Below are 21,996 nucleotides of genomic sequence, written 5' to 3'. Positions count from 1 at the left end.
TTGCTGTCTTGCTCATCTTCTTTAGGAGGCACTGGGAACCGAACCCAGGACCTTCCATGTGGTAGGCAGGCACCAACTGCTTGAGGCACATCTGTTTCCTTGCTGTACTTTTCTTGATTTGGCCATTACACAATCCTCTTCTGTCTTCCTCTCAGATCAGGAGGAATTAACCCATGCCAAGAATTCACTCAACAAATACCTTGTGAGCTCTTAAAATCCTGTCAGGATGAGTAATATGTCCAACATTCTAAGAATGCGAAAATGAGTAAGATACAGGCCTTGAACTTAGTAAGGTCTGGTAAGGAAAGAGAAGGGAACAATTAAAATACAGGTGATAGCAGCTGGGTCATGCAGACCTACACACCCTGCTGAACAAAACATTAAAAAAGCATTTTTTTTAAACTTAAAGTTTCCAAAAAGCCTTCTTAAGAACTTAAAGGAGATGAAAGAAGGGAAATATTGCCAGTTTCCCTTGAACCTCATCCTGCAGACCTCAACCCTCTGCTAGATTGGCTTTCCTGTCCAGCAGAAGAGCAGGGAGGGGCAAGTTCCACTCAGCAGGGGCCTGTTGTCTTTAACAATCTAGAGCAGCAGCAGCTCTCTTACACTGCCGGTGTACACACGGGCACACGTGCTGGCATACACATGGAACACACACGGGCACACGTGCTGGCATACACACGGACACACGTGCTGGCATACACATGGGAACACACGGGCACACATGCTGGCATACACACGGGCACACGTGCTGGCATACACATGGGAACACACACGGGCACACGTGCTGGCATACACACAGGCACACGTGCTGGCATACACATGGGCACACGTGCTGGTGCACACACAGGCACACGTGCTGGCATACACATGGAAACACATGGGCACACATGCTGGCATACACATGGGCACACGTGCTAGTACACACACAGGCACATGTGCTTGCACACATGGGCACATGTGCTGGCATACACATGGGAACACACAGGCACACATACTGGCATACACATGGACACACGTGCTGGCACACACACAGGCACACATGCTGGCATACACATGGGGACACACTTTGGCACGTTGAGGAAGCACTGAAAAGCTGCATATTCTGTGACCTAACAACTGCACTGCTAGGTATTTCTGGTGCAACAGAAAGGTTCCCATATGAGTACCAAAAGACATTTAAGAGGAGCTGTACACATCATAATACCAAACTGGAAACAACCCAGATATCCATCAATGGTAGAATAGGTAAATAAATTGTGGTATACTCATACAATCATGGAATACTATACAGCAAAAACACAACTTGAGTTAACTATAGGAATGTGTAGCATTCATGTAAAATCTTCATGTAAAATATTACATGATTTCATATATAATACTCAAAACAGATAAAACTAATTATATTGTGTAAGGATGCATACTTAGGTGGTAAAACTAAAAGCAAAGCAAAGATGTGGTTATAATAAAAGTAAATATAGTGATTATCTTTGTGGAGAGGCAAGAACTGTGATTAAGAAAGGCCAAGAGGGGTTATACTCCTTTTCTTAATCTAGTTGGTGGTTATAAGAATGTCTATTTAGTAGCATAAAGTATTAGAAGATCCATAAGCTATACCTGTGGGCTAAATCCTGCTTGCTGCCTATTGTTATAAATAAAGTTTTATTGCAACACAGTTACACTGGTTCACTTACATATTTCTAGGACTGTTCTTGGCTACAATAGCAGTTCAGAAGTTGTGACAGAGACTGTATGGCCACAAAACCTAAGATATTTACTATCTGGCCCTTTACAGAAAAAGTTTAGCCCTGCTTTATACTAATGTGCTAAGCTGTGTTTTATATTTCATGCACTTTTTGTAGGTGTGCTATATTTCATAGTAAAAAAAAAAGAAGAGGTTATTGAAATAATGCAGTAATGCAGTGTATAAGTGCAATGTGGCAGTATTTCCACACAAACAGGGTTTCGGGTCCCATGAGAAAAGCCTGGGGTCAATGAGAAGGGCCTGGGGTATAAGGAAATACTTTTGCAAGGTGATTTCTTAATGGATAGGTAGGAATTAGTCTTGTGAAGAAGGTAGAGAAACTTCTATTTCTGGGAATATGGTGGACTAGGTTGCTCAGAATACTACTACGCTTCTGCTGAAAAACAGTACAAAATAATGCAAAGAAAAATCTTTTTGAAATGCATTTAGAGCATCAAAGAACTGACAAGTTAGAGAGGAATTACTGCACAAAAATCTAAGTAGACACGGAAACCCAGACAGGTAAGTGGAGCCCTGGTGTTCCTTCTGCCCTGGGCATCTGCCAGTCCAACCAAAATTGAGCTTGGGCTTCCTTGGCTTCATGGGACAAGGGGATGAAAGTCAGGGCCAGACCAGGGTGAGGCTGACCTTACAGGAGACCCTCCCTCCATAAGCTGGAACTTAATAATGTTTCTTAAGTAAGAGATCCTACAGGAAAACTGAAGAAAAGTTGCATTGATACTGAGCAGGGGAAATTTCCCTTAAAAAGTCATGACTGCAAGCCAGCTCTTGAGTGGTTTTGCCAACCAAAATCTTATCACCTGGGTGGTCCAATAAAATTCACGTTTTGAGTGTATTTTAACATTCTCCTGGACAAGTAGTGTCCCAAGGCTGCTGGCAGAAACAAGCACAAATTCTCACTCAAGGAAAGTACCCTCAGCCTAGAGTTCATGGCTTTTCAAAGAACAATTTTTTCAAGGACAGCAGGCCACACAAAGCCAAAGCAAACAAGCATAGAAGGTAACCAGGTAACCTGAGCAAGAACCAGTAAAAACAGTAGGTAGGAGAAACTGAACAGCAAAGATTTCAGCTACTTAATCATCAGACAAGGACTTAAGAGTATTTTTTAAAGTAGGAGCTTGTAAATATCTGGAGGAAATAAGTTATGAAAAATTTAAATAGCAGATTTGAATAATAATCAAATATAACTGTTAGAAATGAAAAATATAATAATTGAAATTTAAACTTCAATTAAAGAGCAGAAGATACAATACATGAAAAGTGGTTAAAAGGCTTGGAGAATAGAATGAAATGGTGTAATATCCATTCCATCAGAGTTCCAGAATGAGGGAAAAGACAGAATTAGATAGAGGAACTATTTGAAGAAATAATGGCTGAGAATTTTCCATAAAGGATGAATGACACCAATCCATTTCACAAATTCAGGAAGCCCAGTATATCCCAAGTGAGGTAAATTGTAAGAAACTCACACCTAAACGTATCATAATGACAATAAAGAAAACTAAAATCAAAGATAACTTAAAAGAAGTCAGAAAAAAAATAAATAAAACAGATTACCTTCAAAGAAGCAAGGGTTAGGTTTACTGACTATTCCACAGCAGCGATGGTAGACAGAAGGCAGTGGAATCATATCTTCAATGCATGGAAGGCAGTTTCTGCCAACCTAGAATGCTAAAACAAGAGTAAATATCTTGCAGGAAAGCCAGCAAAATAAACAAAATGAACAAAAGCTGAGAGCATTTATGAAGAGCAGACCTCCAACAAAGATAACTCTAAAGACGATCTTTAGGTAAAAGAAAAGTGATTCCAGAAAGAAATACTGTGAGAGAAGGGATGAAAAGCAGAAGAAAATGGAGATCACATGGGTCAAACTAAACAAACATTGATTGTATAAGACAAAAATATTAATGCCAGGGGCAATAAAAAGATAAATGAAAGTGCATGACAACAATAACATATAAGTAAATAGAAGGGTGAATGGAGGAAAAGTGTTTTTAAAGTTCTTCTATGGTCCAGGAAAGGGTTAAATGCATCGATGAGTATAGACGTTAAGAAGTTTAATATTTACATGGTAATTTCTGGAATAATCATTAAAAATCAAAACATAGGATATTACTTCTAAACTTCTAGAGAATAAAAATAGAATGTAGCTCTCTCTGCCAGAGGAGCCCCACCAAATCTCAGTGTGTATTTCTGTCCTTCTCCTCCATTTCTCAGCATGCTAGTTCTTTCCCCCATTTCCCAATAAATTCTTTTTACTGTCCAAAATAATAATAAAAAAGGAATGATAAAAATACTAACTTAATCCAAAACAAGGCAAGAAATAAGAGAAAAAGATTTTTAAATGCTTAATGACATCAGTGGGGGATAAATAATGAAACTAGTAACAGACACCCAGCACAAATCACTGCTAAATGAAACAGAAGCAGCCATTACTTCTTAGCAATTCTTAGAGTAAGATGCAAGGTGGGCAAAAGGGCAGCGTCTCTCTTTCTCCTTCTCTACAACTCTGGCACTCGATGGGCCATCCAGCTTCCTCCAACACATTTGACGGGTTCATGGTGTGGTTTTAAACATGTCAGTTGTCCAAAGATGCTGCAGTTTATTAGCTGTTGTCCATCCCCGTCCTCAAATCTAAATGGATCCACCCCCCAGGGGACCCTGGCAGCCCCCCTTCCCTGCCTGCAGGCTCATGAAAGTCACTTTACCATCACCCTCTGTTGTGAATGCCCCTCTCCACACCAGCAAAGCATCTCTATCCAGGAAGAACTGCCTTTGTTGGATTTGAGGAACTCTCTTCCTCGTGTGTGTGTGTGTGTGTGTGTGTGTGTTTTCAATGCGAGACTGAGTTTGGGAACCATTGTTTAAGCTTTCCTGTGCTGGGGTTTGTGATAAATGCAGACTTTTGTTTTGTTTTGTTTTTCTTCCTTGCAGAGGAAATAAAATGCAGCAGGCCTCTTTATGATGGGCTGTATCAGATGTGGCAAAGGCAACAAAGTCAGGAAGTTCAAGTGATGGCTCCTAGGACAGGTCCAAACGCAAGCACCACCCCCCACTTCATGAAGCAGAGAAGATGACGCTAAAGCAAGAGATGCCAGAAATGGTCTCTTTGAGGACACAGAAGCAAAGTTCCTAGGATACCTTCCTAGTGGACAGTTCTCTTTTTGCTAGTCATTCAACAAACTCTTATTCGGCGCCCGTCAGTCTCTGCCCAGCACTATGCTAGCTGGTCGATGCACTTAGGAGCTCACTTCATAGAGACCGCTAGAGCCCAGAGGGAAGGAGCCTGTGTGCTGGGGGAGGGCACAGGGAAGCACCCACAAATTGGCTGAGGAAGAGGGGGCTGCAGGAAGGCGTCCAGGATAGGGCGAGATTAAGCCAAGGCAGGCTGGAGAAGCCGAGGAGGGGCCCAGAGGCAGAAGGAGCAGCGCGGCAGAGGCCCCGAGAACGCCCGCGGGCGGCCAGCGCTCTGCCCCGGAGGCGAGAGAGGTGAGGCTGGAGAAGCAGTGGTTCAAAACTGAGTCATGTCTGCAGGAATACTTGAAATCATTGTCCTCCCCCTCTGGGGAGAAACAGAATTCCTTAGTGGGTAGCCCCGTCACGGTCTCATTTTCGGTTCATCAGCGATCTGGAATGTGATGGAAAAATTCAGGCAGGCTAACAGATTTAGTGATTCAATGTGCACAAAACTGCAGCAGTAGCTCCAGGATTCAGCTTCTGTATCTGTGAAATTATAAAAAATACCTACTCCATAAACTGACAGATGTGAGAGTGTTTTACAAGCAGTAAAGTATTGGGCAAATGTGACAGAATGGAAATAAGCGTGTTAGGACACTGTTTTTGTAATTTGTGTTATCCTTGTAATGTGCGTCATCATTAAAGGCCAGTGACTCTTTCCAGCCTACCACGTGTCGAGAGATAAGAAGAAATGGAACGGGGAATAGAGAAGGAAACGGAGAAAGGAATGGTGGGCGGGGGAAGCGGAAGGCTCTGGAACCCCAGCACCCCTGGGGGACACTGTCAGGAAAATCTGCGGCCCGAGGGAGAGGAGGAAGGCATGGGGGCGTTTGGAAGGGCCACAAAAAATTCAGGAAGAGGAAGTTGCTAGTAGCATGGTGGGCGGATAAATGAAAAAGGGAGTCTGTGAACCAACCTTCCATGAGTCTTTACACATTTATTAAGCAGTTATGATCACATCCATTGCAAAGTTATGAGCACACTCACTTTTTAAAAAATAAAACTTCCAGAGCAAGGAAACCCTAAATTGCTAAATCCTTTCAGGTTTCATAGTACTTTTCAATGCACGGCTAAAGCATGAGTTCAAGCGCTAGCTTAAAGGAAAATCAGAGAAAACTTATTTGAGTCATATCAGAATGCTGAATGTGTCAAACAGGACCGAGTGTGTACTTTTAACTTGACATGTCACCCCTCCTTGGAGAGAGGCAACCCCCAACGTCAGAGCGCCTGACCTGAACCATGCTGGACATAAGAAGGACCGAGCTGGACTATGGGTGGAGAGGAAAGCGGGGTGCAGGCTTCACCCGGCGCCCCGAGGAGCCTCGTTTGGGGGCCAGTTAGAGCTGCTGCTCCCCTAGGTGAGGGACCTGAGTTCAGGAGGAAGCCCCTCCGTCTGCCCCAGGTGTGTGGCAGGGGCGGGGGGCGAAGGCAGAAGGACAAGTGGACCGAGCAAGCAGGAGACAGCAACGCTGAGCCCCCGTCTTATCGAACCCCTAGAAACCACGTTGTCTCACAGCAGCCTCAACCCACAGGACAACCCAGAAAATCTGACTCAATCCATGGGGCGCTCGCCAGGGCGTGTGCTACTCGCACTGTCCCCAGGGTGTTTCTGGGTGTTAATCAAGACTCTGCAAAGCAAGCCAAAAAAGAAACGGAAGTGGAGGTGGATTCTGCAGGCAATTTGGGAAACACGAATTTAAATAGACTTGAACAGCCTGGTTTGCGGCGGGCCTTCCCGAATGCTTTGGTTTGACAATGTGCCTGTGGCTCACCGAGTCGAGGACAAGGTATTTGAGCAGCAAGAACGTTCTGCAGACACTGAACCAGAGCCGTCATCATGCCTCAGGGATAAAAACTCATGCCCACTGTATTGCTAACTACTCCTGCGAACTGTACTGCTCATCACAACCCTGGCTCACTTACTCTGCAGGTTCAAGGGTTTTTAGCAGGCCTGAAACGTGTGTGAACATGCCTTTCGTGCATCATCGCTCAGGATCCTGCTCCAGAAGTATATATTTTTAAAGTGCTCCGCAGACGATGGCAAACATCCGCAAAGGTAGAGCACAGTGTACTGGACCTGCTCGTCCCCAAGGCCCGGCTTCCGCAGGCAGCAGCACCTGAGCCACCTGAACTGCTTCCAAGGGAAGCTGTAAAATGACAGCGGGAGGTTTCCAGAGCACGGCCCTGTGCCAGGCGCAGTGCGACCCGCTCCACCAACTCTCCTTTAGTCCTCACAAGCTCCCCTGGCGGCGGGGACCCAACCACCCCACTGCACACCAGGAGCGCCCCGCGGGGCAGCGGCTGGCACAGTGCCCCTCGCTGGCCGGGGAGCCTGCACAGAGCCTCTGCAGGCCTCCTTTGCCTCCCGTGCAGTGGGGCAAGCCCTCGTCTCCAGGTGCAGTCAGATCCCAGAAGCACGTCCAAGGCGCTGAGCCGCACAGCCGGGGCCCTCTGCGCGGGGGCGCTGGGGGGAGAGTTCTAAACTGCAGTCCGAGCAATTGAAGGTAGCCCAAGCGGTGATGCCAGCAGGCCCTGGGGAGCCGGCTCATTCTCGCCCAGATCTCCATTTCCTGCCCCTGTCTCTCCTCGAGGTGGCACTTGGCTCGCTGGGAAGGCGGGGGCCATGCAAATGCTGGGCCAAAGCAGGGCACTCTTCACAGTGAAAGGGAGAGCTGGGAGCGATTGCCTGAGGCCCCCTCTGCCCCCACGTCGCCCAGCAGCAGGGAGCAGGCCGCCCACCCACCTGGCACTTGTCTCCGGGGCCTCTGGGTTCTAAGGCAGCACTCCCCGTCCTCCTGGGGCTGCCCAGGCAGCCATGGGCAAGGCCTGTGGCTGGACGTGGTGGGACCTCAGCCACCCGCCCTGGTGGACTAGTTCTACCCATGTCCGAGGGCTCCATGGGCCCCGGGGGGCCTGGCTTACCCACCCTCCATGGCCCTGTCTCCTTGAGCCCTCTGACAAGGCCCCAGGAGGGCCTTCAAGGATGGCTCCCGGGTGGGCTGTTTTGCAGAACCTTGGGGTAGCCTGCTTTCCTCCAGCGGTGGTGACCATTGCGGGGCCAGAAGGCAGGGCTGGCTCCCTCGGGGCCCCGGGCCCCCTGCACGCCCTGCTCACACCGGGGCTTGGTAAACCCCTGTTGAACGACTCCTCAGCTGTGGCTTCCCTTTGCCCCGCCCGGATGCGCTAAGTGTTCTTCCAAAAGGTCGCCTCCAGCTTGGGGCGGGAGCGGCCGGCTTCTCCCAGAAGCCTGGCAGAGATGCCGAGTGGCCCTGATCAGAAGCTCATCAGTTTGATAGAAGCAAAGGAAGCTGCTCACACCAGCTGGAGCCAGAAGGCCGGTTGTTGGAGGACGCAGAGGAATGCCTCTGAACCAGCTCCGGGAGGGACAGCTGAGCCCGTGGGAGCTGGCCCCTCTCCTGCCCCCACCCCCGGCTTCCCAAGACCTCTCACCTCGGCTTCTCTCGCTCATCCACTTCCTATGCAAGGGTCTAAGAAGCGTTGCCAAAACTGGGGAATAATGAGAGGCGGGCAGGAAAGAGGCAGCCTGGAACACTCCGCAGGATGAGCTGAGAGGGGCTGAGAGGCACTTAAAATGCAAGGGCTTGGGCACAAGGATGGCAGGTGAAGGCTGCATCTGAGAAAGGTGACAGCTACATCTTGGACTGGCTTTTTGGGTCTTCAACCGAGGTGAAGACATACTTCTTTTCATAAAAATGTAGTTTACTTCAGTAATCTTTAGGCATCTACTGGGAAGTGTTGACTTTTGCTCTCCAGCAAAGCACGCAGGCAGACGCATTTTATGAAGCATTCTTACATCTCTCTGTTGGGAACTCCAATTGGTGATTAGCAGACAGGAATCCCATGACTGTTTCTTTCTGAAAGGCTTGTCAACTGTATGGAAAGCATTTTGTTCTGGGGATGCTGCAGTAAAACTCAGTTCATGGTGGGATGGTATCAGGAAATAATTCCACGTGGAAAGGCAGAAAGCAAGCAGCTGTCGGGGTATGTTTTTACCAAAGAGTAACATGAACTGTGAGTAAGGTAAAAAGGTCTATCACACCAAAAGGGCAGCTAGTGCTATAATTTTCAAACTTTTTAATTTAAAACTGAATGCACCATTGCCCACAAAAGTCTTTAAAAGAGTATTTATACAAATTCAAAGTAATTGCTTTAGCATGCCTTCGCCCATTGCATTGAAAAATTGTTAAAAGCATTAGAGTACGACTTAGGATTTTGCACACAATTGTGATTTGGAAATGTGCCCATCAATGTTACAAGAGGACTTATTTAATTCCAGCGAATCCTCTGCAGAAAAGGAAATCACTTTCCATTTTGCTTTTGCTTGATTTTCTATCAGAGGCCCAGAAAACCCCACTTTTAAGGTAATGAGAGTTCAAATACGTTACTCTTCAAATTAAAATTTTCAAGCATTGCATGGAGAATTGAGGCCGTCCCTTTTCACTCCGTGCACCTGCAGAGCTGCTTTGCAGGCAATGCTGTCGTGATGCCACCTGTGGCCAGACTTGCTCGTCACCTCTGCAAAGAGGGAAAAGGGGAACCATGAGTTGGGGAAAATGACTTCTACAGCAGAGCTCCAGATCGTGGATTTCAGGTCCAGAATGGCAAAGATGTGCTTTATGTAGGGTTAGGGTTTCCCATTACACACTTGCCAAGAATGCAGTGCTCCCGCTGATTTCAACGGGGGCCTGTGCCAGATGCTCAGAAGGCAAATGCAGACCAAGGAAAACGTCAACATATGATGGCCATTTGGAACCTCTCCAGTGAAACTGTTCTGATTCGGTGTGGCTTGAAAACCTTCACAGCTTTTTGGTTCAGAGCCCAAGGATTTTAGAGTCTCTTCCTGGCTAACACGGAACATAATGTGGCCCGTCTTCTGTCATGCTCTGTCCCTGAAGACGCATGCCACTTTCTGCATTTTTTACCAAATGCTGTTATACTCACTAGGTTTATTTAAAAATACACCTATTGCCTGAAGACACCCGGGTACAGTCACAGAACGTGAAAAACTGCAAGAATTCAATGAAATTAAGTACCCAGGATCAGAGATGATTTTGTGCAAAGATGAGGCACAGCTGGGCTTTTTTAGAAGGTAAAATGAGCCTAAATGGATAACCTAGAAAACCAATTAGATTGAAGGAGGCACTGTTCAGCTAAAAGAGATGAATCTGTGAAATAAGTTGGAATTCTATTTGCTATCAGTTTTAAGGTTTATTTTCCCTTGTAATGATACTAGACACTGGAGTTAAGAAGTTAAACCTGGAATGAGGTGGAGACAGGATTTTCCAGGTGTGAGAAAGCACATGTGTGTGTCTGGCTGTCTCATCAGTGATGGCTGCTTAATGAAATTTTTGTTATGTCAGTTGCAATTAAATGTGCTTTGAAAACAAAATGGGTTTTATACCTAATTCTACTTAGCCGTAGATTATGCGGCCAAACGGAAGCCTTAATTATACTCCTGGGGGGAAAAGGTGTGTGCAGAGCTACAAGTCCTTTGCACAGATGGGAATTAGGAAGGCATAAACTTTCAATACACTTTCCAGGTGTCATTGTATCAGCATGTACCTACCCAGAGTCTGCATTCATAAGGTGACCGATGACACTAGGGCACTCTCTGTCACCTCCAGTAGATGAAACTCACTGGCCCATTTGGGGATGTGAAATTAACCCTAAGGCTTCATTTCTATAGCCTCTAGCCAAGAGGCTGCAACAGCTCTGGACCAAGGTGAGCTAAAGATTTGCATTTCCTAGCAAATGTGAGGCAACAAACAGGTAAATGGGAGACTTCTGGTCAACCAGAGGGTCATGGTTTCACCATTGTATTTCCAAGGTCTGTCCCAGCACTCAGGAAATCAGCAAACATTGTGTAACCGGCAGTGACATAGCAAGACCTTGAGTGTGCCCCCAAAATAGAAGGCTACTCCCTTGGTTATTTTCAGTCTCTGTGGAAAGGAGTGGAGGCTTGGGGATTTTCCTGGGTGTTCGAAGCTGCTGCAGGAGCAGTATGATGAGCCGCTGAGAAGGACCAGCCCCCCTGGGGGAGGGGGGGGGAGGCAGGGCATGAGCCCTGGAAGCAGAGCACAGCAGATGTAGGAGCCATGTGGAGCTCCCTGCCCTGCCCCAGAAGGACCTACCAGTGGACCTCCGGAGAGCTGCCTCGGACAGTCCCTGCCATTGCACTTCCTCTCACCGTTTCTTCTTTCCTCCCTCTCCCTGCTGGTTTTTAATCCAAGTAGCACTCAGGTGACCTATTCTGCAGGGTCTCCAGGCACTGATCAATACCAGCTGTAGCCATCCTGCTTGTTACCCACACGGCTGACCTCCCATCCTGGCAGGGTCGCCAGGGATTCCCTGCAGGTGTCCCTGCCCTGCAGAATGGGATCACGTGTCCGTGTCCCCTGTCTCCCCCCTCCCCCTCCCCTGGTGCTTTTTGAATCCCCATCCCTGAACTGGGGAACTCAGCTGAGGAGATAGATAAGGTGAGCTGACGCTGTGCTCACTTGCTGATTGTGAGTTGCTCCTACTCGCTCCCCCACCCCACCCCTGGAAGTTTCAGGACCGTCCTGAGGCCAAGCCATCACCATCCCTGCGCAGCTCCCCAAGAGAGCCAGAAGCCATCTGGGTTTGATCTGGTGACCTGGTCACACTTGAGGGCGGGGGCTCCTCTGACAGGCTCCAGTGAACGCCCAGGAAGTGCCCTGGGAGCAGGACCCCAAGGCTGGTGCGGCCGCTGAAGGGAGGGCGCCGGCTCCCCCGCCCTCTGGTGCGTTCTAACACACACCGCGGACACGTGGGAGGAGGTCGTGCTGCCAGCTCCGTGAACCTTTGCCCTGCTTCCAGAAGTGGGTGCCCAAAGTGTTTTTTAAATCCAGATTGAGAAATCCTTATGATCAGCCACAGGCTGGGCTGGCATTACTGGGCTCTTACTATGCCAATGTTTTATCCGTACTAGTGCACTTAATACTCACAATCACCCCAAAATTTATCCACAAGGAAACTGGGACTCAGTTAAGAGTTGCTGCTTCAGCGTCATAGAGCAAGAACATCGACATAAATGGCCTTGAGAGCAAGGCCATCCTGGGACAATGGCTCCCAGCCCTGCCCACCGGGCTCACCTGGGCTGTCGCTAGTGCGAATCCTACTGCTGGGCCCACTTCCAGAGATCTGGGGGACCGAGATGTTTAAAAATGCCCGGGACGGTATGCGCACCAAAATCACTAGGAGAGCTTGGAAACACCAGCCACCGCCCCCGAACATATTACCTGAGGATCTACGGAGATGCAGCTCGGGCCATCGAGGTTTTTATAACTGCGCGAACACTCCCAGCTACTCGACACCGTTTTCTGTGCGTTGCTTCCCTGTTGGCTGGATTGGTCGGTACCAAGGTGGGACGGGCGCCGGGTTTATTTCTCATACACTCTGTGATCGCGGGACCCCAGCCCGCCCAGTAGGGCACACTGGGCGGCCCGGGAATCCCCAGCGGCGCGCCCCAGCCCCGGCCTGGCCGACTGGGCTCCCGGCTCCCGCGCGCCCCCCCCGCGCGCCCGGGCGCGGGCCTGGCAGGCTCGGCTCCCGGCCCCGCGCCCCGGCCGCGCGCCCCGCTCTAAAGTAAACACCGCAGAGCGGCGGCGGCCCGACGGGTGCAGGCAGCGCAGCGGTCCCGCAGCCGCCCCTGCGTGCCTCCGCGGGGCTCCGAGCCATGGCCCAGGGCGTGCCCGCCTCCCCGTCGGGCGCCGGGGGCAGCCGGGGGCTGCACGACGGCATCATCCAGTGGTGAGCGGCACCCCGGGGCGCCTGCCCCTGGGGCCGGCTTTCGAGGTCGGGCCTGCGGGGCGCTGTGGGCAGACGGGATGGAGGAGGTCGGGCAAGGAGAGGGGGGCGCGTCGCTGCCTTCTCAGGGCCTCCGGCCAAGGCCAAGTGCGCCCTGCGACAGCCTGAGCTCCGGGCCCTTATTCCTAAGACTGAAAAATGACACCCGTTCCCCCCCGGGGACCAACAGCCTCCTGTGCTGACGCCAGAGCCGCGGGCGGGACACACACAGTCTTAGAGACCTCTTGGTCGGGCTCGGGGGTGTGGCAGGGTCCTTTTCTCCGTCTGTGGGCTTCCCTGATGGTCACTCCTCCCGCGGGAAGCATCCAGACTGTGCCCCCGGGGGCGTGTTGGTGGGCGCTGCGCCTCCGCGGTCATCTAAAGCACGTGCGCGTGGGCGAGGAGAGGAGACGTGCCCTCTTCGCCTGAGATCCTGAACGCGATGCTTTCTAACTTAAAGCAAAGCAATTTTCTGGTTTTAGTAATGCATGGCACATCGTGAAATTCACTTCTGGCCATTTTAAAAGGCAGAAAAAGCTTGAGGCTTAGCACTTGGGGTAAGGAACCCATGGATTTGCAGCTCTTCCTAAGAAGGAAAATTTAATTGAAACCAGCCCTAGAATCGTGGTCTTACAAGGTGAATAACTGTTAGATATTAGATATCTCTCTCTCTCTCCCTCTCTCTCTCTCTCCCTCTCTCTTTCTCTCTCTCCCTCTCTCTCTCCCTCCCTCCCTCTCTCCCTGTCTCCCTCCCTCCCTCTCTCTCTCTCTCTCCCCCCCCCCCTCTCTCCCCCCCCCCTCTCTCTCCCCCCCTCCCTCTCTCCCCCACCCTCCCCCTTTTATGGCTCAAGGAATATTTCTCAGGAAAGACTTAAAAAGTTTTGGGAGTGAAATCAGAAAATAAAGGGTGTGCTTGTGATCATAATCCTAAAGTGCCTAAAAATTACCATTTTCCCTCCAGTGGAAATTTCTGGTCAATCTTGTCCTACAGGAGAGAAGAAAAAAGAAATCAAAAGAATAAATTTTGAACTACACAGTGTTTTTCAGAAGCTTACACAGCAGCACCCAATTTCTGCTCCTTTTTAGAAGAAAAGATTCTGAGAATGCTTTTCAGTTAGAAATAGCAAAATAATAAACTATTTAGTAGATTAGAGTTTCCAAGGTTTGATGTGTGCCCCCGAGACTTGTAAGAATGATGTCATTAGATTGATGAAAGAATGGTTTAAAGCTGCAAAAACTACTGAACGTCCTGCTACAGGGCATCTGTGAACTGGTAGAATTGAGGCTGCCGGCCAGGCCTGTGTGCAGACTCACCCAATGGCAACTGAGAGAACTTTTTATTTCATTTTATTTTATTTTGTTTTGTTTTATTTTATTTTATTTTATTTTTATTTTAATCTAAACTTTTTTAAAAATTTTATTTCTCTCCCTTCCACCACCCTCGTTGTCTGCTCTCTGTGTCCATTCGCTGTGTGTTCTTCTGTGTCCACTTGCATTCTTGTCAGTGGCTCCAGGAATCTCTCTTTTTTTGTTGCGTCATCTTGCTGTGCCAGCTCTCCGTGTGTGTGGCACCACTCCTGGGCAGGCTGCGCTTTTTTCTTGCGGGGCGGCTCTCCTTATGGGGCACACTCCTTGCATGTGGGGCTCCCCTACATGGGGAACACCCCTGCGTGGCACGGCATCCTTGTGCACATCAGCACTGCGTGTGGGCCAGCTCACCCCACGGGTCAGGAGACCCTGGTTTTGGACCCTGGACCTCCCATGTGGTAGGCGGATGCTCTATCAGTTGAGTCAAATCCACTTCCCTGAGAGACCTTTTTAGCAGTGAGCCCCGACCAACTGCCGTCCCAGGCAACCATTCCCCCACAACCAGCCCCTGACCCGCGTGTCCTGCTCTTCAGGTTTGCAGAGGGGATTATTTCCTTGTGGCGGGCTGGAACTTCTGCGCCGTCTTTGGGGTGGAACATTAACAGATCATGGCCACTGGTGGTTCTCACGGAGGCTTTAGAAACCTCAGCCTGTTGTCCTGAGCCTGCACGCCCTGGAGGTGGTTAGAAGACAACTGAGGAACAGCACGCGAGTGAGCATGCTGGGCTCCCCGGGGGCTGCACCGGGGCTGACGGCTGCTCTGTGGAAGACACGCTCCATTTTCAGTGTCCCTTCTATTGTTTCATTTTCCGACAAGTCACTTGTTAGGTTCCCAAAGGTCCTTAGAGACATCGGCACCCTCCGAGGAGAAAGAACGGTCCCCGTGAGCTGGCAGTTCTGGGGAGCAGGAGGAACAGCTGCTCAGCCCTAGAGGGTTTCTGTTCCCGGATGGGAAGAACGGGACCAACGAACAGAGAAGTGGCCTGATAGGAGGGTGAAGAGACTGATCTGGCGCCCCCACCCCTGCCTTCCAGCCTCAGAGGAAACCCTGCGTGTCTTCAAACCCACATGCAAGCCAAGCACTGGCTGTGGACACAATAACAGTTCCCCGCACAGAAAAAGGACTTTTCCAAATCTGCACAGACTGTGCTGCAATTAATAAAATGCAAATTTATTTGGAAAGGTACAGAAATCATCGTAGCTTTGGATCAGGCTGAATCAAAGGGTTCTCTACGTTCTAGTGAGTAGAGGTCCCTGATGTTCTCCTTTATGATGAAATGGAGTCCACAGAAAATGTGGGAACCCTGGGCGAGGCATGTGTGACCTCTAGCATGATTTGTCACCCCAAATGGAGGCAAATGAGTGTTCTCGAGAGCTCAGCAATCACCTTACTCAAGGGCCAGACTTGGAAAACACCGGCATTATGTAACCTCAAAGGAAATCCATGATCTGGTCCACTCCAGACTTGGACAGATGCTATCCTCGCATCCCATGGTCGCACAGTGTACAGCCTTTGACCAGTTGATATCTGCCAGCCATTCTGCACGTTCCCCGTTCAGCCCCTCAATATGTTGGAGCCATACTGGTGATAAGCCAGGCTCACCTGCAGCAGGTGCCTTCTGGGCTGCAAGTCTACCAACATTGATGCCTTTCTTGCTTTCAGTCAAGATGCTGGTGTTACTCATAAACATGATAATGGCATGAACTCCCGCATGCCAGCATAAATACAAGGCACATTGTAGACTTTCTTCCTAATCACAAAAACTTGGAGGTGTCTCAGAGTCAGGATTTAAACCTGGGTCTGTATGATTTTAACTCTCTGGGTCATTGAATCATAATTCCCAGGTGGGTGGAGACTAACACCTGAACTAACTACTGTTTGAGTGTAAATAAAAGCATGAAACTGAACAAGAAAGTTCTGAAGGGGCAAACTGAAGCCCAATTTCAAACCATCCATTTGCCCAGTTAATGTATGCAGCCGGATGCCACCGGCCAGGCTTTAAGCCTTGGCTGGGAACTTTTGGGAACCGGCTGAAGGCAGAGGGTCAGAAATGGGGTGACTCTCAGAGCACCCATACAAAGAGCAGAGTCGCCATCCCTGGAAGGCGGCCCTGCAGCTGTGTGAGTGGAAAGACCCTTCTTATTGTTATTACTGGCATGTTACTCGGCCGACTTGTCAACCAGATAACAGTCAGAATCAATAATGGCATTTTGAAAGGAGGACAACATTTCACTGAGACCCAGAGCAAACCAATGTCTGTAACAAGAAAGAACACTTGGTGAAAAATTTAAACTCGAGTTCATATTAAGGAGTTAGAATTTTGTTCCGTTCTTTTTTAAGGAGACCATTCCCTGACTAAATTAGAAATGCCCATCAATAAGCAAAAATGAATTGGAATTTCCACAGCACTGTATGAGCTTGAGGCATATCACGTTGTGCCACTGCTCCCCGAGCTTAGCCAACCTCTTTCTGTGATACTTGAAGGTATAGGGCTTTTCATAGATCAACAAGTAGTGTCCTAAAAAAAGAGATATACCATCACCTAGGCGTATGACTTTGCCACTTCCCCCCACATCGGATCACCCTTTATTCGACCTTGAGACAAATAATTGGTACAGAAGCAGCTGTATTTAAACCTCCGTGTGATAGGAGCCTCTCAGGAAGCCCCCTCCAGACCCCATATATCGATTTTTCCTTCTTCTGGGAGCCACTGGGGTTAATGAAGGTGACCATGTTTTTCAGTTCCTAAGGAAATTAAATCAAGGTTCAGGTAGGCCTCATCCCAGAAGGTAAGCTGTGTATCATCAATAAGAAAGGAGAAGAAGCCAAATGGTCAATTCCGTTTTTAAAAATCCTCTGTTTAAGCATCATGCCGGCTGATTTTATGTATTTCTGTAAAAGAATGAGACAAAACATGACAGTCTATCCCAAATCAAGAAAGGGAAGGTTGTCGTGGGATGTCACAGTAGACCCCCACTTCTGACCCAGCTGCCCTCACCATTTGCCACCTCTTGCTGGCCCCGGCCCCTGGCTTCTCCGTGGGGCCTGGTGTGTTGGTTGTGAACAGCAGGCAAAGCCCCTCTATGCCTGCCCTCACTGCCAGGGACTCCACGCCAGTCCACAGGGCTCAGGACTGTTGGGACAGTTGGAGGTCCCACCTTGAGCTGCAGCTGGCTGCAAGCCCTGCAGATAACACCCAAATATTACTTAGCTCTGTACCCAACAGGAAATAAAGGAGTAACCAAAGCTGACCTCGTCTCTGCCTCTTGGTGTCTTGCATTTTACATCACATTGCAATTCCAGGAATTGAATACAGGGGCCAGCCCTAAGTCACATGGGTTTAAGAAATGTGCAAGAAACCACATCAGAAGTAGAGGGAGATGGAGAAATGGCTTGAATCCCATGCGCTTAGTCTAGGGCACACTGAGATTGAGAAGCTGCGACTCAGGGATAACCTGCAGGGTTGATGGAGTCCAGGTGGGGTTACTGTTTTGCAGCTTGGAGAGTGTGTGGTTGTCCACTTTATGGTTAGCTAGTTCTTGGCTGCAGGCTCTGTAGCTGTAGAAGAAATGGTATCCACTGAGTCCAGTAACACATGGTTCTTCTCAGCATGTCCACCCCTCCATAAATATCACTGATACCTTAAAAATAACCCATTGCGTTGATAAGCTAAAAGCCCATCTGTCTTAGTTTGCCAGGCTGCTCTGAGAAACACCACACAACGAGATGGCTGAAACAAGAAGAATTTGTCAGCTCACCATGTGGGCGCTAGAAATCCTAAATCAAGATGTCGGCAAGGCTGTGCTTTCTCCAAAGTCTGTAGCACTCTGCTGATGGCCGACCTGTGGCCTGGCACGCTCGCTCTCCTCTCTGGCTGCCTCTGACCTCCACATCTGAATTTCCTCTCCTTATAGAGCTCCAGTCATGTGGCTTAAGACCGACCCTGATTCAGTTTGGCCCAATCTTTAATAATGTCTCCCAAGGTCCTGCTTACAAATGGGCTCGCACCCATGGGAGTATGGATTGCGCTGAGGACAGGTCTTTTGTGGGTGCCTGATTCCATCCTCAACCCCATGATTCACATCCTCGACACTCAGCTGGGAGCAGAGGGGTGAGTTATTGAGGCTGGTTAGCTTCCATTCAACAAGTTAAACACCTTTCATCTAGTTGGAGCCCGTTCTTGTGTTTTGCTCAGTGCTTCTTATCCAAATGTCCTGCTGTAGAAAAACAGGTGCCAATGAGCACTTCTTTGTTCTCCTCTCCTGCAGGTTGGTTGATAATTTCTGCATTTGTGAAGGGTACAGTGTTCCTCGCTGTCTCATGTATGAGATTTATGTGGAAACCTATGGGCAAAATGCTGAGGATCAAGTTAATCCAGCAATCTTTGGGAAGGTAGGTTGTGAAGATTTTTAAAAGACAGTATTCACTGAGTTTTAAAAGGGAAAAAATTAATTGATAAGGAACATTTGAAATTTATTTGAGTCTACTGGATTCTCAATGAATATAATTGGCTTCCTCCTGGAAAGCCAACCAGATGGCTTCTTTATCTCCATTGAAAGTTACTGTTAGTTGCTTTCCTTGTCCAGTGAAGACCCAGGAGAAGTGAGGAATGGGATGGCATCTAAGGGCACGTAGCTATGGCAGCTCCATAGCTAGGTATGCTGGGCCTTCTCTCCCTGACATAGAAACGCCAAGTTCCAAAGGCCATTTTACTGTATCAGAAAACAGATGCTTTCCATAATTTGATTCTATTTGGAGAAATCATTGGCTTTTCAAGATTTCCTCTGGAGCCAAAAAGCTATATCCAGGTCAGAAACTTTGTTGAAGACCATACAGTATACAGCAAACATTACCACAGGGATAGTCTATCTGAGACTATTGCATACCAGCTGTGTGCCGGGCAGTTTTGGTGCTGGGGACACAACAGTGAACAAAACCAATAAAAGTTCCTGCCCTTCTACATACAACCTATGTTCTAGTTGGGGGAGAAGACAAATGAGATATAGTGTATTAGATGCTGATAAAGGGTAAGGAGAAAAATAGTGAAGAAGGAGAGGAGCTAAGCTGTGTGTGTGTGTATGTGTTAGAGGAAAGAGCTGTGATTTTAGAGAAGGCAGCCAGGCATGGCTTCACTGGGCGATGTCATTTGAGTCCAGACTTCCCGGAGGTGAGGCAGTGAGCAGGGGCTATCTGAGGAAAGACTGGCCTGGTCAGAGCCAGTGCAAAGGCCCTGAGGTGGCAGGGAACCCGCGTTGCGATGCAGCGGCTGTGGAGGGAGGGCAGCAGGGAGTGAGGAAGAGAAGGTCAAGTCAGGGAGGCGTGAGGAGCCCATGTGTGCAGGGGAAGGAGACAGAGCGGCCACAGTGGACGTGACTGGACAGAGCTGTGTCTGTTGATGGGAAGAATGCGTCCAACCAAGGGGCTCGATTATTAAATTGCAATAATATTACCTTCAGTTATACAGCATTTATTTTCAAGGTACTTTTCTATCTGGTGTTCAGAAACAGACACTCAAAGCAAGTTGAAAGGGAAGTTTTTTCTTATTTGAAAAGTTGTAGGTTTGCAGACAAACCCTGCAGAAAGCACAGAGTTCCCATGTACTCCATCCCCCAACCCCCCCCCCCACGTATTTCCCTATTATGAACACATTTCATTAACGTGGTGCTTGTTCAAATTGATGAAACAATACCGTTATAATTACACTACTAACTGCAGCCCATAGTCTGCTATAGGGAAAAGAGGCATCTCATCTAATCCAGGTGCAAGAAGTTTGACTGGGCCATTGCTGGAAGGGGACTCATAGGAGTCATTTAAAGCAGTCGAGTAGCCTCGGTAAAAAAAGTTTTTAAAAGGTGAAGTTAACTTTAATGTATTTTTATTTAACCCCAGACATCCAAAATATCGTTATCATTTCAATATGAACTCAATAAAAAAAATCATCGCAATAGTTTCCACTCTTTTTCCATGCTGTCTTCTAAATCCTGTGTGTATGTGACACTTCCAGCACCTCTCATTTTGAGCCAGCCATGTTGCAAATGCTCAGGAGTCACGTGTGGCTAGTGGTTCCCTCTCAGTACCAGGCCACTCCCCTCCCTCTGGTGTCTCCTTAAACCACTGGCCTTCTGCTTCTGCCTGGTAGCCTGCTCCATTCTCCTCCCATTTTTCAAGGTCCATCACGGGAGCCGCCGTGGTGCTTGCTGTGGCACTCCCTCCATCCCTCCGGCACCTGGCCTTCTGCTTTAGCGGTGGACACTGTCACAGGGTTGCAAGGCCACTGCTTCCTGGCTGTGGGAGGAGCAGCACTCTGGAGGGGCACGTGGGCGGGGAGGAGATGGCAGGTGTCTTAGTGTTCTGAGTTGTCGCACAGCCATCTAGCTCGGGCACATGGCATCAGTGATCAAGAAAACAAATCTAGAGTGAGGAAGGTGTGCAAGGCTTGGCAGGACATCCAGTCTCCTGCATCATGGTTCAGAGCTCTTTCTACTTATCTTGCTGTTCCCCAAAAGGACTCCTTGAGTTCAGCAGCACACCTGGCAGGGAGCGTTCCGACAGAACCACAGGCCCTCTCCTGGCAGCCCCAGGTGCGCAGAGCTGGGGGTGGGGGCTGCACGGGTCTGCAAACAGAAAGGTGCTTCTTTGGGTAAACACAGCCGGCACTAGGGCTTGTGGCTTGGCAGGCAGAGCACGCACTGCCTGCAGACCCCGCTCCACTCCTGCACACCCTGCTGCGTGGGTGAGCCAGCGGGCTTTAGCTGACAAGGAGCTTGCTCGCCGTGCCACAAGCTGCCAACTCAGTTTCCTTCCTCCCACCCTCCCTCCGTTCTTTCCCTCTGTCCTTCTCCCTCTTTTAGGTCCTTAGGTGGACAGGACTGGATTGGTTCAATTCCTCTTTCATCCATGCACGACCTCATTTCGTTTGGTTTTAGTTCTTTTTAATAATATGCTAAGTGTTCAGGAACCCACCACCAAAAACACACCATTTTGCTGCCCCCTCATCCCATCTCTCTGCTTCCCCCACCGATGGGAACCACCTTCCTGTTCATGATTATCTTGCTTTTTAAGAAAGAGCTTTATTGCATTTACATGTAAAACATTGTTTCTGTTTCTGATTTAACTTTATTAAAAAGGCTACCATGGTTTTTGTAATTGTTTGCGACTCTTTTTTTACTTAATATTCTTGATAAGATGCACCCAAATTCATTTTGACTCTTGTATAATAAATCACTGTTTATCTGTCCACTCTGCCGCTGATGAGCATGTAGGCTTTTTTTTTTTTTTGATTCTGCAATCTATTTTTTTTTTAAATGTTACATTAAAAAAATATAAGAGGTTCCCTTATACCCCCCACTCCTTCCACATCAACAACCTCTTTCATCACTGTGGCACATTCATTGCATTTGGTGAACACATCTTGGAGCACTGCTGCACCACATGGACAGTGGTTTACATTGCAGTTTACACTCTCCCCCAGTCCATTCAGTGGGTTATGGCAGGACATACAGTGTCCAGCATCTGTCCCTGCAATATTGTTTAGGACAACTCCAAGTCCAGAAAATGCCCCCACATCACCTCTCTTCTTCCCTCTCCCTGCCCTCAGCAGCTACTGTGGCCACTTTCTCCACATGTACAATTTCTTCCATTGCTAGTCACGATAGTTCCATAGTAGAATATCAGTAAGTCCACTCTAATCCATATTTTATTCCTCCATCCTGTGGACCCTGGGATGGTGATGGCCCCTTTATCTCTATATCGAGAGGGGGCTTAGATCCCGCATGAATGATGGATGTTTCTCGATTTT

At 48.5% G+C, this 21,996-nt stretch overlaps 1 protein-coding gene and 1 long non-coding RNA gene across 3 annotated transcripts in view; one reads left to right on the top strand and one right to left on the bottom strand.

The window, feature by feature from the left end:
• Nucleotides 1-5,919: 5,919 nt before the first annotated feature.
• On the bottom strand, nt 5,920-12,542 carry LOC131273929 (uncharacterized). Its single transcript, XR_009181095.1, has 2 exons — nt 12,283-12,542; nt 5,920-9,538 (listed from the first exon to the last, which is right to left on the bottom strand). It is a non-coding gene; the product is annotated as an uncharacterized lncRNA (long non-coding RNA).
• A 145-nt stretch (nt 12,543-12,687) lies between these two features.
• RFX8 (regulatory factor X8) overlaps nt 12,688-21,996 on the top strand; it is a 60,017-nt gene continuing 50,708 nt past the window's right edge. For both annotated transcript variants that reach the window (XM_058278205.2, XM_012530351.4), the window contains exons 1-2: nt 12,688-12,793; nt 18,467-18,590. In XM_058278205.2, the coding sequence (XP_058134188.1) occupies nt 12,720-12,793; nt 18,467-18,590 (198 nt within the window). In that variant the 5' untranslated portion in view covers nt 12,688-12,719. The remainder of the gene's footprint in view (nt 12,794-18,466; nt 18,591-21,996) is intronic.

This window comes from Dasypus novemcinctus, chromosome 17, assembly GCF_030445035.2.
Source record: "Dasypus novemcinctus isolate mDasNov1 chromosome 17, mDasNov1.1.hap2, whole genome shotgun sequence".
Classification (NCBI taxonomy): Eukaryota; Metazoa; Chordata; class Mammalia; order Cingulata; family Dasypodidae; genus Dasypus; species Dasypus novemcinctus.
The sequence above is the reverse complement of the archived record's forward strand: the minus strand, read 5'-3'. Positions and strand labels throughout refer to the sequence as shown.